This window comes from Vombatus ursinus, unplaced genomic scaffold (assembly GCF_900497805.2).
Source record: "Vombatus ursinus unplaced genomic scaffold, bare-nosed wombat genome assembly UNPS02008961.1, whole genome shotgun sequence".
NCBI classification, from domain to species: domain Eukaryota; kingdom Metazoa; phylum Chordata; class Mammalia; order Diprotodontia; family Vombatidae; genus Vombatus; species Vombatus ursinus.
Genome location: NW_020948739.1, coordinates 4,031,761 through 4,051,106, shown reverse-complemented (window position 1 = coordinate 4,051,106; position 19,346 = coordinate 4,031,761). Strand labels below are relative to the sequence as shown.

Genomic DNA, 19,346 nt, shown 5'->3' with positions numbered 1-19,346 from the left:
TCCATTTCTCAGTACTCTGCACCATGCAGTTTCTAGATCTCTGTGGAGTAGTTGTTGGTAAAAGCTCAGCTATACTTCATGCTAGTATGTCATCTCGTGGGTCCTCTCAGATTTGGAATTGTTTAAATTAATTCAAAGATAGCAATCATTTTCCTTCTAAGACTTCTCTCTTCAAACTAAATACTCTCAGTTTCTTCAACTGATTGTCTCCTTACCATCTTGATTACCTTCTGATGTATGTGCCCTATAGATTGTCAGTGTCCCTTTTAAAATGTGATACTGCCCTCTCTTACTTCATTTCAGAGGTGAGGAGCTATATGTATGGAATATTGCTTGCTATTGTCAGGTACAGCTGATTTGTTGTTTGTTATTACTGAATTTTTCTTTTTCTTACTCTAAATCTGTGTTACAAAGAAAGACTTGTTTGGGGGGGAAGAAGGGAAAGGACACAGTTGAAAGTAAATATTTTGTTTTAAAAAAAAACTTCAGCAAAAAAGTTGATGAAAAAATAAATAAAATAAAATACAGTGCCTAAAACTGGGTACACTGTAACAGATGTGTTATGACTAGTCATTCTGGATGTTATACTTACTTTAATGCATTTTAAGATCTCATTCAACTTTTCTTGCTGTTCCATATGAGTTTGTATTAGTTCCATTAGAACACCTACATCTTTTCCCCATGACCTGGTTTCTGGCCATGTCTCTCCTAACTTATGTGTGTGGTTAATTTTTTTTAATCCAAGTTCAAAAAACTTTAAATTTATCCTTATTAAATTTCATCTTGTTAACATTTTCCTAGCAGTCAACATTATCAAGATCTTTTTTTTAAAATACTGATTCTGTGATCCAAACTGGGATATCCCACTCTCTAGTGTTATCCAAAAACTTACTTGCTCTCCCAAGTTCTTGATAAAGATGTTGAATATAAGAGCACCAAGACAGAGACTGATAACCCTTTGCTAGCAATTTCCCTCTAGGCTGACATAAGTATATTAATGAACACTCTTTGGATTTAATCAGTCCCCTCATTTGAAAATCACCTGACTACCATAACCTAGTATAGGTTAATATGTAATAAGCTATTATCATTTAATTATAAATAATTATTACATAAGTATAATTAATAAATAATTATAAATAAGCTCTATTATTCAAATGATAAATGGAAAGAGGTTGTCAGGGGCCTGGCTTAAAGCCTCTCATGCTCTATTCATTATCTTTGACCTTGTCAAAAAATAAATGAGCCTTGTTCTTAATGAAACTATGTTGTCAGGTAGTGACTTCTTTTTCTTTCAACTTAATTTCTTGTAATGACAAATTAAGAATTTATCAAGACTCAGCATCCACTCCCCTGACCTGTGGTTTAAAAAAAACACGTTCTTTCCCTTTCTGATGGTGGGAACTACATTTCCCTGTCTGCAGTTCATCCCTGGAACCTCAGTTATCCTTCAGCAGTACCAGGTGTCCCTAGAAACGGTATAACAATCACATCCACAGGTTCTTTTAGCCCTTTGGGATGAAGTTATGCCAGGCTAACTAACTAGTATATAGTATTTTTATTTCTTGGTTTTCAATTCCATGTTAACCATTTTTCTTCTATACTTTGCATTCAGAAAAGCATTGTCATTGATGGAAAAAATAGGAGTTGAATAGCTTCACCTTTTAAACAAAGGAACTACTCAACTTCTAGAAGTAGGAGATTGAGCTAAATATTTGCTCTAAGACACAGCCTAGATTGTTTTGTATCATTTTTATTTTCTTATTAAATCCCTAGTGTCAGCCTAATTTCTTGTAATGGCTAGCAGGAGAGAGCAGGAAAATTTTCATTTGACTGAAGTCTTTTATTTGTTGAATATAGTTTTACTATATTTGCAAGACTTACTTTTTATATGATGAAACACCTTTAATTAAATGCCTTTGAATTAGACTTTGAACAATATTTCAAATATTTTGTAATAAACATTTTACTGAAATAATTGTGTTAAAGCTTCTGCATGCATTGGGGATAATTTTACTAAATACTTTTTTTTTCTGTCTCCAGTTGAAAAACCTGAGTTTAGAAGAATTACAAATGCGGTTAAAGGCATTGGATCCAATGATGGAAAGAGAAATCGAAGAGCTTCGTCAAAGTTATAATGCAAAAAGACAACCAATTCTGGATGCGATGGATGCAAAAAAACGAAGACAGCAAAACTTTTGAGCTTAATATCTTCTCAGACAGCATGTGTAGTTAGTCTAGATGCCAGTAAACCATGAATAGTTGAAGGAATCATAGTGTTATGATTATCTCTGTTATTTTTAATCCATGAGATTTGTGCTTCACAACCCAACAATGTTGAGATTCTGAAGGAGCCCCCATTCTGAAGTTAAAATAGAGGGCTTAAATTTCCCAGTGCAAGCACAGTAATTTTTTTTGAACAATGAAAGCAACAGAAATTTTGATTACTATTTTTCTAAAAGCCCATCAGTTATATCATATCAGTACTAAATCTTTGTTGTACAATTAAAATTCTACTGATGGGAACTTAACTACCCCAAGCTATTGTTCATTTGTGCAACGTTGCCCAGCTTTATGTTACGATATTTCCTATTCCCATTTTCTAGCCTATTTATTATATCCCCTTAGGTAAACTTATTTATTTATGCCATTTTGCTTTTGTTTGTTTTCAAAGAGGAGATTGGATGTTTTTGGTGAAGGCAGAGCCTGATCAGCCACTGATAAATTACTACTAAATTGCTCCATAAAAAACAGGGAGATAAGTGGTACAATCACTTGAAAATCATGGGAGTACTTGTTTCCCAAGAATTTTTCTACTTAAAGGAAGCAGTAATAGCTGCAGTACCCAAGGTATGACTGCCTAATTAGGCCAGCTTCTTTTTAACATGGAAAAGAAAATTCCATTTCTACCTTGTGGCCACTGAGTTTTCATGTTTTTATTTGCTTGAATTTTTTTTTTTTTACTTATTTTGGTGTTTGGTACAAGTAGGACATTGTATTTGGATCAGGTAAGGCTATAAAGGACATGAATTTCAAAACCAAAGAAATCAATGGATAGTTTGTACAAAAATTAGTATATGGTAAATAATAAAAAGAAAATAAAAACTAATCATACATTTAATATGTTAATATTGTTCCATTTGTATATCTGGAAGCTGAAATGTGTCACATTACAGTAAGCTCATCACATTTATTTCTATGAAAATGTGGTCCATTGTCTAAGGACTTTTTTTTGTTATTCATTGTTTTTTGGGAATTGGTAAGCATTCTGTACCTGATGATAATGGAACAGAAAGACAGTTTATATTCAACTATGCATATCCTGGAGACTGCAAAAAATTATTAAAACAGTCAAGCAAAAATTCAGTTCTAAGCAGAATGAACATTTGTGCAGTTGAATTGGGACCAATTGCTTTCCTAAACAGCATATAGCCATCTTGATGGTATTTGTTCTTAAGTCTAATTTTATTGTGTAAATCATAAAGACAAATAAATTTTACTGTACTAGTTAGAAAACTTATTCTTTGTATCTTTCTCAAGCTTTTTTTTTTTAAATTTGGGATAAAAGTAAATTGAATGTATTAATATTCAAAGTAGGAAAGGTTAATCAGCTTTAAGGGACTTCAGGAATATAACCTCTTATAAAATGAAATTAACTGAATTTACTGCCAGTACATTTTTGGTTACTTCAGTATTACAGATTTAGAAGTGGAAAGGACCTTAGAAGTTATGTAGTCCAGTGCCCTGAATGCAAATAAGGAAACTGAGGCCCATTAAGATGAAACGACCTTCCCAAGATCACATAGGCAGGATTCAAACTTAGGCTCTCTGACTCCAGATCCAGCATTCATTCAACTGTATCATATCCTCTCCCCTTTGTTTCAAATACACCTTTATTTTTTACTAGTTGGGACTATTGGAGTAGCTGGTTAGTTCATTCGAAAGAATTGATTTGACCGTTCTGCTGTTTTTTCTCTTCCAATGTGTTGGCCAATCATTTAATCTACTGAATCAGGGTCATCAGTTTATAGCTAGAAAGGACCTTAGAGGCTATCTTGCCTTATGTCTTTATTTTATAAATAGGAAAGCAAAATCTGAGAGATTTGCCTAAGATCAGACAGATAGTAAGTGACAAAGACAGGATTTAAATGCAGGTCAATTCAGCAATTCATTATAACAAATATTTATAATGTGCTAGGTACTTAGAGATGCAAAGAAGATAAGGCAATTCCTGTCCTTCAAGAATTTACATTCTATTGGGTCTTCCTTCTCCAAAATCATGTTCTTTTTATTGACCCACATTGCCTCAAGACTAAGCCTAGGTAAAATTAAATGAAAGTGTAGAAAGATGCCCTTTAGTGTGCCCTGGCTGCCACATAGGAGATGTACGCCTTTACCCCAGTGGCTTCCCTTCTTCCAGAATTGGACAGTGAACTACCCTGACTATCTAGACACACCGAATCTCAGAGTTGGAAAGGATCTTAGGAGCAATCCAGTCCAAACTCTGCCTGATTGAAAATTTCTTCTTTATCAGTCACAATAAGTTATCATTCAGCCATCACTGGAAGAGCTCTAATGACTGGGGATCTCGCTGTCTCCAGAGGCACTTATCCCCATATCACTTTTTCTCCTCCGCAACTTCTACTCTTTGCCATCATTTCTGCCCCCTGGGGTCAAGTACAACACATTTAATTACTCCTTCTACATAGCAGTCCTTCAAACAGTTGAGGACAACTATCCTGCTCACCCAAATCTTGACTTCATTTGGTTATGTGTCTTCAGTCTTCATATGGCACCTACTAAGTCCTTTCACCATTCTGGATGCATTCCTTTGAGCAGTCTCTAGCCCTTCCTAAAACATTGCCAGGAACTAAACACAATACTTGGAATGTGGTCTAACCAGGGACAATAATACAGTAGGGCTGTCACCTGCCTCCTTATAGACACTATGCTTCCCTTATGAGACACTATGCAGTCTCAGATACACTCATGGGGTTTTTTTGGCTGCTGTATGGAACAGGTGATTCAATGGAGTCACCTGATTTTTTTTTCCCTTATGGCTTGGCTACACCTAGCTGATCTTGTACTCGTGAAGTTGATTGTTTGAATTCAAGTTTAGGATTTTACATTTATCTTTATCCAAAGTAATCTAATTAGATCTCTTACAACAATATAGACTTATTGAAATATTTTTGGAACACGACTCTGTCCTCCAAGTATTAACTACCCTCCCCCTCATCCCTATGCAAGGTTTGTTTAGTCTATGTTTGCTGAATCATCAATAATTATAGGACCAAGGACAGATCCATGTGGCACTCTGTCAGAGACCTTTCTCTGAGATAACATTAACCCATCAATGACTACTCTTTAACTCCCATTTTTCAAACAGTTCTGATTCTGTGTTGTCATCTGGCCCACATTTCTCCATCTTGTCCCCAAGGAAGGGATAAAGTATTTGTGCCAAATCTTTACTAAATTCTGGTAACCCTAAGAAAATGTAAATGAGATTAGTCTGGCATAAATTGTTTTTGAGAAAGTTATCTTGTTTTTCATGATCACAGCTTCCCTTTTTAGATGTTCACAAATTATCCCTTTAAATTATGTTCTAGGATTTTGCTAGGAATCAAAGTTAGTTCCTCTGGACTCTAGTTTTTAAACTTCCTTCTGTCTCCTGTTTTGAAAATCATGACCACATTTCCCCATTATCAGTTCTTTAGCCCATTTCGGGTTCTCCACAGTCTTTCAATAATCACTTAGCAGCTCAGTAATCATATTAAATCATTATCATTAGCTTGGGATGCAGTTTGTCTGCCCTGGTGATTCAGACTTATCAGTAACAGCTAGGAGCTTTCTTATTGCCTGCCTACTTAGACGAAGGTTCAAGTACCTTTGTTATTTTTATTCTGTCTTTTCTAGTACCAGGATCATTCTCCTTGATGGACCCCAAAAAAAGTAGCAAAATTTATTAAGTATGTCTGCCTTCCCTTCACTTTCTTTTGGGCTTTCATGAAGAGGCAGCATAGCAGAAGGCCAAAAATCAGACCAGGGTTTGAGTCTAATCTCAGGCACTTACTAGCAAGTCAGTTAACCCTGCAGAACCTCAGTTGCCCAATCTAAAAAAGTGGTAAATGAGAATACATTAGCTACCTCACAGGGTTGTTGTTAGTCGTGCACAAGGTAAACCTTAAAGTGCTATATAATTGTGACTGATTAACATCATCATCATCATCATCATCATCATCATCAGGGGCAGCTAAGTGGCACAGTGGATAGAGTACTAGGCCTGGAGTCAGGAAGAATCTTCTTCATGAGTTCAAATCCAGCCTCAGACACTTAGTAGCTGTGTGACCATAGGCAACTCACTTAACCCTGTTTGCCTCAATTCCTCATTTGTAAAATGAGCTGGAGAAGGAAATGGTGACCCATTCCAGTATCATTGCCAAGAAAACCCCAAATGGAGCCGCAAAGAGTTGGACACAACTGAAAAATGATTCAGCCACACATCATCATCATCCTCAGAGGTTTATAGTTGGAGAGGACATTAGAGATAATCTAATGGGACTCCTTTGTTTTACAGATGAGAAAACTGAGGCTCAGAGTAAAAAAATTACTTAACCAATGTCGTACATGTATGTAACCAAGCTGGGAGTTGGATCTACATCCTCTAACACCAACTCAAATACCTCTTACACTTTACTATCCCATCAACCCCCAACAATAGTCAAACCTTTTGATCTATCTCTTTCCCCAATGTAATGAAAGAATGCTTTTTTTAAAAAAAATCGTTAACTTTTGAGCTCCTTCTCAGCTTTAGGGTTTGTGATACTATTCCTGTTGGACCATTTCATTCTTTTGTTATCTGTCCTTCATTCTCTATTGCCTACTATGCTTCCATCTTCTTCATATTAAAAAAAATTCATTGGTAGATGAGTTTCTTGTACATCCACATTAACTTCCGAGGTGATTCTAATTTTTCTTCTTCATATAATTCTCATTTTTCTTCGTTCAAATTTTTTTGTCATTGCATTTATGGAATTTCATCCAGTTGAGCTTTCCATCTCTCTTGGTCTCATTTCCTCACTAGCAGTTTTGGCTGTAGACTTTTATCCTATCTTTGAACCCTCTGAAATCCTCTCTTGCAAAATCTAAGAGGTATATCAAACTATGTTTAACTTTCCTCATCTTCTCTGTCATGGATACTAAGATGGACTAGTCACTTTTTCCCAACATCCTCATCATTTCTGCTTCAATTACCAGGTCTTCCATATTGGTCAGAATTAGGTTCATAATGATGATTCCCTCCACTGTTTCCTCCATCTTTTGCAGGCTGAAATTATTGTTAAAGCAAGTTGAGAATGTATTAGCTACTTTGTTTAGAGGGACAGAAACATAGAGAGAGGAAAGTTTCTCAACACTGTGTCATAACTCCATGCCGTGTTTATAATCTCCTTCCTCAGCTTCTCATCTATTTCCTCCTTTTGTACAAGTAGTCTACAGTATTCACACACACACACACACAGAGCTTATACTATATCTCTGTTAATATTGACCCAAATGTTCTCCGTCATGATATATATCTTACTAATATATAATACTTCTATATATATAGAAATAATATGTACTACTAATAAATATATATTATATTTATTAAAATATAATATAAATATATACTAATATATAATATAATAATATAATAACTGTTCTCTTCATTAGAGGCAGCTAGGTGGCAGAGTAGATAGAGTGCTAGACCTAAATTCAGGAAGACAGGAATTCAAATCTTCCTTCAGATACTTAATAGCTGTGTGACCCTGGGAAAGTCACTTAACCTCTTTCAGGCTCAATTTCCTCATCTGTAAAATGGAGATAATAATAATAATCACACTACTTCCCAGGATTGTTGCAAAGATTAGAAGAAATAATATTTGTGAAGTGTTTTTGCAAAACCTTATAGCACCATATAAATGCTAGCTATTGTTATTATTACTTTAAGTAAGATATATTTTAGCAAAGCCAAAATAATCTCATCAAGACACTGCCTTTAAATATCCAGTGGAGATAATTTCATTGCATCTTCATATAAAGTAGATAAATTTTGTACACTGTTGTACTGTATCTCTAAAAACCTAGGGGGAGGAAGGGGAATAATTAAATTTAAAGTATTAGCTGTCAAAGGTTACATATGCTGTTTGGATAGCCCTTGGCAAAAAAAAAAAAAAAAATTTCCTTCCCCAAAAGGAAGAAAGGAAGAGACTTCTGTTGATAGCTTTCACAGATCAAAAACCTATGAAAGCTGTTTTCAACCACAGTTAAACTTTGATTTAACCACGATACTCAGAGAATGAAGTTGTCAAGTTAATGTAATGTTCTGCTCAGCTAAGGTCAAGGGTCAAGCCAAAACCTTTTTTTAATTTCGACTCTTGTTTAAGATCTTTCTAAAATGTATGAGACCACTTTCCTAGCATAGTGTATTGAACAGAACTGAAACTTTTATGATTCAGGATTTCACAGTACCTAAAGGTTATCACTGATCTACAAATACATTATTGGCTTAGGACCATAGATCTTGAGCTAAAAGGGACCTTGGCATCCACCTAATCTGATCCCCTCCCTTTACAGGATGAGGAAAAGGAGGCCCAGGCAGATTAAGTGACTTGCCAAGGTCAAACATGTAATAAATGTTAGAGGCAGGATCTGAACCCAGCACCTCTGAGTCTAGAGACAGTGTTTCCTCATGTACACCACAGGTATGTGTATATAGAAAATATAGGAGTTTGAGTAGACTCTGTATTGACCCTAGGACATGCCCTAAAATTTACTTTTTTGCATTAAATTCCTTATATCATTTGGTTTCTATGACTTTTGCCTCTCCTGAAAATGAAGTGTAGGCTAAAAATGTCCAGTTAATTAAGAGTACCAGGTAGTTGAATTGTAGTTAATTGAGGTTTTCTATAAGTCAGAGGAGATAAGAACATTTATATTTTCTTTGATTTTATGGAGAAAGGTGATTATATCCATAAACATGCCAGCATGTATAAAATGAAGTTTATTTTAGTGCAAATTGTTTTTCTGTCCGAAATCTGAAGTAGCACAGCCAATATAAATTAGTCCTATGCAAAAGGAAATATATTCAGATAGGTTTCATACTAGAAATGCCTTAATGTTTTCTTTTCTCTTGCTCATTTACTGAATCACATCACCTAAAAGTTTATAATCACATTCTCTCCACTGAAAAACATGCACTTGCTATAACAGAAATCATATAGTACTTAAAGATGTTTTTTAACTTGGAATCACAGGAAATCCAATAAAATTACTGACACATTAACATTCAGTAGGAGTTCTATTTTCATTTCCCATCTTGTGTGTTAATGATTAATGATTAAAATAAATCTGGTGAATGCTAATGACTACATATTCTCAATAAAACATTTTTTAATTTGTAATTGCTGTAATTTTAGCATATGCTAAATTATGTTATTGCTTATTAACTTATAAGTATTTTACCAAAAGGCCACTCAAAATGCTTTCCCATAAACCTTGACACAAAAATGGAGAGAACTCGGGTCTCATACAAAATTCATTTCTCCACCTTGTTTGAAATTATTAGCCAAGGTAGTTTAGGACAGCTATGTCAGATACGTAGCCCACAGGCTACATGTAGCCCAAACAAGATTAAAATTGTAATTGGGAAATATTTAACAAAATAAATTAATTTTATAAAAAACAATGTATAAACGTGTGTTTTCTTTTAAGTCAATATGCAGCCCACAGGGCTCTTTATGTATGATTTAGTGGCCCCTGTTTCTATTTGAGTTTGACACCACTGGTTTAGGGAACCTCAAGTAGACAGTGGAAGTTATGATATGTGTATGAAAGCCATGCAGAATATGTCAGCTTGCGTCTCTTGAAAGGAGGAACATCCCCTTCAACTTGACTTATATTTGGGAGGTGGCCATGGTTTTGTACCTAGGCTTACATTTTCTGAAGTGGCCTTTTCTTGATACATGTAATTTAATGCCTAAACTTTCCTGCTAAATAGCACAAAAATCTTTGTTTCTCTTTAGTTTAACAATATTTAAGATCTATTTTGTGCTAAAGACCTGCATCAAAAGTAGCTTTAGAAATAAAACAGGCAGCATGGCATAACACATAGAGTGCTGGACTTGGGAGTTAAGAGGAGTTGAGTTAAAATCCTAACTCTGACACACTTTCCAGGCCATCCTGTACATAGCTATAAAAACAATCTTCCTAAGGTACAGGTCAGACCACATTATTCCACTGCTCAAAAACCTTCAGTGGCTCCCTACTATCTCTAGGATAAAATTCAAACTCCTTACCTTATGACCCTCTCCACTCTGGCTCTAACCTACCTTTCCAGTTGCATATCAAAAAATTTTCATTCAAACACTCTATTTGAAAGCCAGCCTGGCTACTGGCAGTTCCCCAAACCAGACATGCTGTTTTACACTTCCATTAATTCATGCAAACAACTATTCCCTATGCCTAGAATATACTCCCTCATTGTCTCCATCTTTAAAATTCTGTATCTTCATTCAAGATTTAAATCAGGTGCCACCTTCTCTTTGAAACCTTTCCTGATCCCACCTATCTGTTGTTAGTGTGCTCTTTTCCCTCAACGTTTTGCCTGATCTCTGCTTTTCCCCCTTTATGACTTCTTTATTTTATACTTATCTCTATGCATATCATATTCTCAAAAAAACCTCATTGAATAGTTTATTTTTGGTTTTGTATCTATACTACCTAGTACAGTTCCTTACCTATGACAGGCAGGAGCTGAATTAACATTTGTTGAAGTTAGGCAAATTTCAGCCCAATAATAGGAAGAACTACTTAATAAGTCGATGTGTCCAAAATTAGAATGGGCCACTTCTTAAGTTCCCCATCCAAGGAAGTGTTCATTCAGACTATAGACAGTCAGTCACTGGTCAGGGATGTTGTAGGAAAGGATGCTATAGGTAGGGGTTGAAATAGATGACATTGAAAATCCCTTCTAATTCTGGGATTATATGATTTAATCTCTATGGGTCTTCCTTGCTTCCTATATAAAATGAGAAAATAATTATAACAGCTTTTTTATTTTTATATTTGCAGTTTATATTGTAATATTTGCAAAGGAATATATATATACAAATTATGTACATATATGTATGTATGCATGCATATATGAATATATGTATGTGTAAATATATATATATATATATATATATATATATATACTCATTATTCTCCCCATTTTCTGGATGAGGAAACTGACACTCAAAGCAGTTACATTTACCCAAGATCACGCAGCTAGTAAATGACTGAGGCAAGATTTGAACTCAGGTATTCATTACTCCCAGTCCAATGATTTATCAACTATGCCACCTAGCTGCCCACAAATAACTAAAGTCTCTTTTATCTCTAATGTGTAGAATTCTACATAATTACTTAATTCTCTCCTTTACCTGTTATTCTTTGGTAATTAAGTCTAAAGGAAGGCACATCAACTCTTGGGGGGCTGAGGCAGCATTTAGTATATTAGTATTAAAATTTTAACAAAAGGTAATAATCTAGTATTGTTTACTAAGCAAGTGCATTAGTATTTTCATTCGTAAAATGGCTCCTTGGTGTTCTGAAGTTAATATTCCTAATAGCTTAAACACTTTATTTTTTAAAAATTCTTCACAACAACTCTGCAAAGTAGTGCAAGCTTGAGCATTTCCATTTTACAGGTGATAAAACTGAAGGTCAGAAAGATGGAATGATTTGCCCAAGGTACTGCAGCTATTGAGAGTAGGTCTTCTGACTCCTAAATCTCCCACTCTTGGACCGTTTTCACCCGCCATAATTCTACCCTGGCATCCCCAATCCCTCCAAGAGGTGAGCTTTCAATTTATCTTGCCAAAGTCCAAGCTTCCCTGACACTTCTCAGTGATCTCCTCACCAAGCTCCAATAGCTACCCTCCTCCTCCCCTTTTCACTCTTCTTCTTCCCCCCAATTTTGTAGCACTCCTTTATGTGTTGTGTTCCTCAATTAGAATATAAGTTCCTTGAGGGCAAAGACATTTGAACCCCTAGTGCTTAGCACAGTGCCTCACAAATGGTAAGTGCTTAATAAATGCTTCTCTATTTATCCCAAATCTTTCCAAGATATCTTTTCTCTCCTACTAGCCAGGAGTGACTTAAGCACTGGGAAGAACTAGCTTATTGAAAGAAAATGTTTTCCTATCTAGGTGCAGTTATACACATTGCTATGTTAAACATGGTTCATTTTCCCTCCAAGATTCATTTCTTTTTTTTTTTTTTGGTTTTTTGGTTAGGCAATGGGGTTAAGTGACTTGCCCAAGGTCACGCAACTAGTAAGTGTTATGTGTCTGAGGCCGGATTTGAACTCAGGTCCTCTTGAATCCAGGGCTGGTGCTGTATCTACTGCACCACCTAGCTGCCCCCAAGACTGATTTTTAAGAAGAAGGAAAGAAAAGAAAAGAAACAAATTTAACTGAAATTAGAAAATAGTATCCTAACTCATTTCTTTGATTAAAAACTAATTCTTTCCTTTCATCAGAAAGCTATAAGGAAACTGTTGAGGAAGTTTCTCTACTAGAAAACCCACTATCTGTCTGAGTAGAGACCAGGTCCCCAGTTGTCTTTTACAGTTTTATAAAAAAATTTTCAAGTTGAATTGCAATGGATATAGAAGGAAGTCAAATAGAAAAAATTCACAGAATCTCAGAATTGGAAGGTACCTTAAAGACCATCTACCATACTGGAACCTGATATTTAAACTCTCAGCCCTTAAATATTCCATTGTTAATATCCCAGTTTATGTGGTGAAAAAAATTCCTGCACAGATAAACCATCCTGTGACTGCTGCACATTGTCCATGATGGTTTCCCTATTTAAAAATAATAATAATAAAATAAGTCAGAATATTCAAATGAGACCACATAATTCTACTTAGAATACAAGTCCTTCTTATGTTCCAAAACAAGATAAATTGAGGAATATAAAATGAAAAACTGGTTCATTATTAATGAAGCGATATGCATTGTTCTTCACTAATACTCTATTTTCTTTCAGAGAATATGGCAATAGAAAACAGGATTTAATTCACACAGCTTGTGTGCTCTACAAAGAAATTTATATACACATAAATCAGTCACTGAAAATTGTAAGCTGAGACTTACACTTATGCTCAGTACAGGCATACCTCATTTTATTGTGCTTCACTTTATTGCACTTTGTAGATAACTGGGTTTTTTTGTTTGTTTGTTTCTTTGTTTGGTTGTTTTTTTTTCTTTTTTTACAAATTGAAAGTTTATGGCAACCCTATGATGAGGAAATCTATAGACACTATTTCTCCTATAGCATGTGCTCACATCTCATCTCTGTCACATTTTGGTAATTCTTGCAATATTTCAAATTTTTTCATTATACATCTGTTATGGTGATCTGTGATTAGTGATCTTTGACATTACTGTTGTAATTGTTTTAGAGCATCGTGTACTGCACCCGTATAAGACAGTGAACTTAATCGATAAATGTGTGTGTCATGACTGCTCCACTGGCCAGCTGTTATTCCCCTATCTCTCTTCCTCTCCTCTGGCCTCCCCATTTCCTGGAACACAACAATATTTGAAGAATATTACATAAACTTAGTTGATAAAGCAGTGGCATGGATTGAGAGGATTGACCTCAATTTTGAATGAAGTTCTACTGTGGGTAAAATTCTACAGACAAGATTGCATGCTACAGAGAAATCTTTTGTGAAAGGAAGAGTCAACCGATGCAGCAAATTTCATTGTCTTATTTTAAGAAATTGCCACAGTCACATCAACCTTCAGCAACCACCACCCTGCTCAGTCAGCAGCCATCAACATCAAGACAAGACCCTCCACTGGAAAAAAGATTATGACTCGCTGAAGGTTCAGATGATGGTTAGCATTTTATTTTGCAATAAAGTGTTTTAAATTGAGATGTGTACATTTTTAGGCATAATACTATTGCTCACTTAATAGACTACAGTACAGTGTAAACACAACTTTTATAGGTACTAGGAAATTAAAAAATTCATATGACTTGCTTTATTGCAATATTCACTTTGTTGAGGTGGTCTGGAACCCAATCTGCTATATCTCCAAGGTATGCCTGTATAGATACAGAGACAGAAAGTCCCATCATTCAAATATGTCCTGCAGCACAACACCAGAGGTAGCTATTTTAATATGATTCTATTAGCTTACTGTTAATGGCCCATGGTAGTTAAACCTTTTAAAAGGTTCCCTTAAGCTTTTAGATTTCTGAGGGTATGTTAATTTCTTTAACAAATACATAATAATTTAGGGTCTAAGTTTAATTTGGCACATAGCACAGAATCAATAAGTCTAGGCATAATGCAATAGAATATACAATTTTAACCAAATTCTTAAAATTAAGTCATTCTTCATTTGGCAAATGTGCTTGTTTAGCTGGTGCTGCCTTTTTTATATCATTGATATAATCATGATATTATGTGGTCTTCAAGACCCTCATCCAAAGCAAAAGAATTCCCTTCTATAAGGACAGTTTCAGACTTAACTAGAAGATAAAAACACCCTTGTCAGAAAAGATTTTGTTCCTTTCGATGCCCAAACAAGCAGAAGCAGTTTCATTTCTTGTGCTGTCTGTTTTGTTCCTTGGTAATGTCAAAGGAATAAAGATGAAGATAATTAGTTTTATTGTTTCCAATTTTTACCCTGTAATTTGTGTAGTTTTGAGTATTAATTTTTTTCCTTGCACTACATTTTATGGCTTCTAGGTAAAATTGAGTCCTTCCCCCCATACCTGCCCCCCAAAAGCTGACCCCCTCCCAAGTGCCTTACCTCTCTCACAAGCAAATATGTTAACTTCCAGTCTCTGGTTTCCCAGGTCTATGAAAAGAAAGATTTGTATGGGAATTCTGGTTTGCAGAAGTAGGTTGGAGGTGGGGGGAGGGGAGGGGTGTGGAAAGTGGATAGGGAAGGAGAAACCATGTAATTATGCCTTAAGAAAACATTTAAATTCAATTTCTCCAATCCCAGGTTCACTGGCTAAGTGCTCAAGGTCTTGTCTTTTTTTTTTTTTTGCCTTGATTTCTTCTGCTAACTTTAGCCTTAATTGATATTCTTAGCAAAGTCAAGCTTTAAAAACTTATATGATTTGTTGTGCAGCTCTTGGACAAAGAAATAAACTACCCCCTGCCCCCACCCCACCCCAGCATCTATATATTATGTCATTGTCCTCTTCTGAACCAAAGTCGATACTCCCCTGGGACTGAGCAATTGACTATGCAGGATATGAGCCACAAAGACCACCAACTGTGAAAAAAAATTTGTAAAATAAAAATACTCTCTATGAATATGCTTGCCCAAGATTCTTCATCATTACTTCTGCAATGTAATGATGCATGGAAATACATCTTCCTTTCTAAAAGTGAATGATGTCCTTTTTTATTAGCATCATGATCATCATTATCATCATTTTTTTTGACCCAAGTCTACGATTTCACTTCCTGTGTGGAAACTCCCTCCACCAATGCAGATCAGTGACTATTTTTCAACCTATAGTCCATGATCCTCCGTGCTTAGCATTGTGCCTGGTATTTAGGAGCACAATAATTACTTGTAGACGATCCAAGACAATTCCAAAGAACTCATGATGGAAAATGCTACCCATATCCAGAGAGAGAACTGATAGAGTCTGAATGAAGATCGAAGTGTACTATTTTCACTTTATTTTTTTTCATTTTTTTTTTTCCTTTTGGTCTATTTCTTCTTTCACAACATGACTAATATGGAAATGTGTTTTACATGATTGCGCATATATAACTAATATCAAATTGCTTACCATTTTAGGGAGGGGGAGGGGGAAAATTTGGAATTCAAAATTTTTTAAATGAATTAAAAATTGTCTTTACGTGTAATTGGAAAAAAGCAAAATACTATTTAAAATAAATAACTACTTGTAGGGTTGAATTAAATATAAAACAAGTCTAATCAGCTTGTCAGATACAAGGAAAAAAATAAAAAGATAGTTTTGAAAATTGTATTGTGCTGGCAAGCCAGAAGCCCTGTCTTCTTGTCTTGGCTCTGCCCCAAGCATGTGCCTATGGGCAAGATTTGGCCTCTTTGAATGTTGGTTTCCTCAATCTACAAAATGAGGCAGTTGAACTAGTTGATTCTTAAGGTTCTTTCCAGTTCCCTTTGTTTGGGGAGTAAAGCCATTAACTGGCATGCTAATATTTTTATCTGACTTGGATAAAGGTTATTATAGATGATGGTACACTTCTCAAATTTAGATGATAAAAATCTGGCAGAGAAGGCTGACACATTGGACAATCTAGATCCAAAAAGATCTCAACAGACTGGAATCTAATTGGGCCAAATCCAGTAAGATGAAATTTAATAAGAATAAATGTAAAACCTTACCAAAGTTAAAAAATAAATTTTAATGTGGGAGGCATAGCTAGACAATAATTTGTCAGAAAGAGATGTGACAGGTTTGACGAACTGCAAGGTCAGCTTGAGTTCACAATGGGCTATGGTGGCCAAAAAAACCTAAAACGATTATAAACTGTATTAAGAGAGGTATGTTGTCCAGAAACAGGAAGGTAAAAGTCCTTTTTAATAAGGATAAATAATTGTATTCATGGTCAGGACAGGAGTAGTATAAACTTCCCTCCATCTTGGTCCCTTGTTTCTGACCATTCTATTGTCCAAGGGATAAAGAAAACCACTCAGGGCTTAAATGTTTCCCAGTGCACAATTTTTACCAAACGGGACTACATTTGAAGTAATTTCTCTGCCTTGTTGCCTTCTAGAGCCTACTACTGAGCCGTAAAGAAAATCTTGACAGAGACCAAAGCATCCATTAAAAAGGTATTCCTTTCATTTTTTTAAGGTGGGATTTCCTCATCTCATCCAGGCTAGAAGCACAGGGGGCTAGTCAGGGGCTCAGTCCCACTACTTTGACCTGCTCTATTTCTGACCTGGGCTAGTTTGCCCTACCTTAGGCAGTCTGATGACTCCTCACTTTCAGGGGCTCACCATATTGATGCCAAATATAGTGCAGAGCCCCAATTGGCCTAATTCATGCGATCCTCGGAATTGCTGAATTTAAGAGATTCACCAGTGTCAGCCTCTTCAGGAGCTGAGATTAAAGGTATGTACCATCATCCCCACCTATAGATATATTCCTAATTTGACTAAGGGGGCACAGTTTTTTTCCTTAGGTAGATTTACGTTAGACTTGATGATTTCTGAGGTCCCTTCCAGCCCACAACTCTGTGATCTTATCTTAGCTGATTAGCTGTAGGCTCTGATTTTCAATCTGGTCTTCAGTTTCTGTTCAAAGAATCCCTAGACTTCTGGAATATTGACTTCATCCGGATGAATATCTATGTTTCCACATTTAAAACTTTTAAGTTCATTTTAAACTTTGAATAAGGAGTTTTCTTTTAGAAAATAGGTTTGAATACAATTATCTGCAGACCTTTCCAACTGCTGTCTAACCATGCCAGGTTTATTAATAAAAGCTATATCACAGCCCTGTGTATTATGCCATGCTCAGCTAATATATGCTTATGTATTCACATGTCTCAACAATTTAGATTATTTTAATTAAATGAGATTGAGAGCCTTGTGGCCATTAAGCACTATGTAAGTCACTGCTATTAGGTTAAAACCACTCAATTATCATAATAATTATCATTAGCAACAATAGTAATAGCAGTGAAAGAAAAGCTGAAAAAATGCTTAGTTTTCATGTAGAAAAATTAGTAACTTATCACTAACAAGATTAAAGCAATAAATGCTTATGGTGCCAGTTTGGACATTTATTAGTGTTATAAAATGGTTATTTATATGTAGACCTAGAGTTCACTGCATGCAAAATCCAAGTGTTAATGAAAAAAATACCTTATGTACTTCCTGAAAACTGAAATTAAGATCTAACTACAACCTAAAAGACATTTCAAAAGGATTAATTCAAATACACCTTTTGTAATGTGCCCAAATTATAAAATGTAGAGGTTATTTTACAATAAATCAAGGACCTATATATGTTATTTTGTTTGGTTGATGCCTTCAATTTTTTTTACACCATAGTCATTTCCCCAATATCCCACTCCCTTTTCCCCACAAGGAACCTTCTGTTGTAAGCAGAGAAAAACAATTAAGTAAAATAGACCAACCTGGTAACCATGTCTAGCAGCAGGACAGCACTGTGCCAACAGGAGAGAAGGGTATTTCACAGAATCTTGAGGCCATTCAGACCAATCCAGTCCTGAAGAAGAACCTACTCAACAATGTCCCTGAAAAAGGATCATCCAACCTTTGCATGGCCGATGGTAACCCAGGGAAACCCGTCCCCTTCTAAGGAAGCCCATTCCACTTTCAGGCAGTGCTCCTTGTCAAGAAGGTTTTCTTTACATGAAGCCTAATCTAATGCTCTGCAACTTCCACGCACCACTCTTACTTCTGTCCTCTGGAGATCATGTCCCAATTCCATAGCTCCCGGATCAAGATGATCTGGCTGCAAGCAGCCAGAAATAAAGAATTCAAAATGTATCAGAATTGTTTTTTTCTCCTTTCAACACAGTTTTGAGAATAGGGAGTATATTTCAGAAGAAAAAGTATAGTTGGCTCAACTACAGGTTCGTATTTGGAAGCTAAAGGACCTACTTGAGACATGTCATATGATTAATAAAGATCAAGAATAGAGGTCATCAGGGGTCTGAAAAAAATTGGGATTTTAGTGAATTATAAATTCAATAGGAGTCAGAAGTGTCACATGAGAGCCAAAAAAAAAAAAAAAAAAAGGCCAGTGTGATCTTGGACTAAGAGAGGAATAGCTTCCAGGATTAAGGAGGTGATAATTCCACTCTACTCTTGCCTGGTCAGACCACATTTGTAGTAAGGCAGCTAGGTGGCACAGTGGATAGAATTCTGGGTCTAGAGTCAGGAAGACTCATCTTCCTGAATTTAAATCTGGCCTCAGACACTTACTCTGGGCAAGTCACTTAACGCTGTTTGTCTCAGTTTCCTCATCCGTAAAATGAGCTGGAAAAAGAAATGGCAAACCACTCCAGGATCTTTCCCAAGAAAATTCCAGATGGGGACACAAAGAGTCAGTCGGACACAACTGAAATAACTGAAAGACCGTAACGAATTATGATCTGAGAGTCACCGTTTAGGAATGAGCTGAATCAGCTGGGGAGTATCTAGAGGAGACCCAGAATGGTGAAGAGTTGCAAGTCCATGAGATCAGTTGAGAAGACTGAGGTAGATGTGTTCAAGTACTGGAGGATCCATCATGTGGGAAAGGGAGTA

General features: G+C 35.7%; 1 protein-coding gene across 2 annotated transcripts in view; it reads left to right on the top strand.

Moving 5' to 3' along the window:
* The window catches only part of STK3 (serine/threonine kinase 3), a 447,757-nt gene extending 444,241 nt beyond the window's left edge, over positions 1 to 3,516 (top strand). For both annotated transcript variants that reach the window (XM_027850026.1, XM_027850025.1), the window contains one exon: positions 2,044 to 3,516. In XM_027850026.1, the coding sequence (XP_027705827.1) occupies positions 2,044 to 2,202 (159 nt within the window). In that variant the 3' untranslated portion in view covers positions 2,203 to 3,516. The remainder of the gene's footprint in view (positions 1 to 2,043) is intronic.
* Positions 3,517 to 19,346: the final 15,830 nt, after the last annotated feature.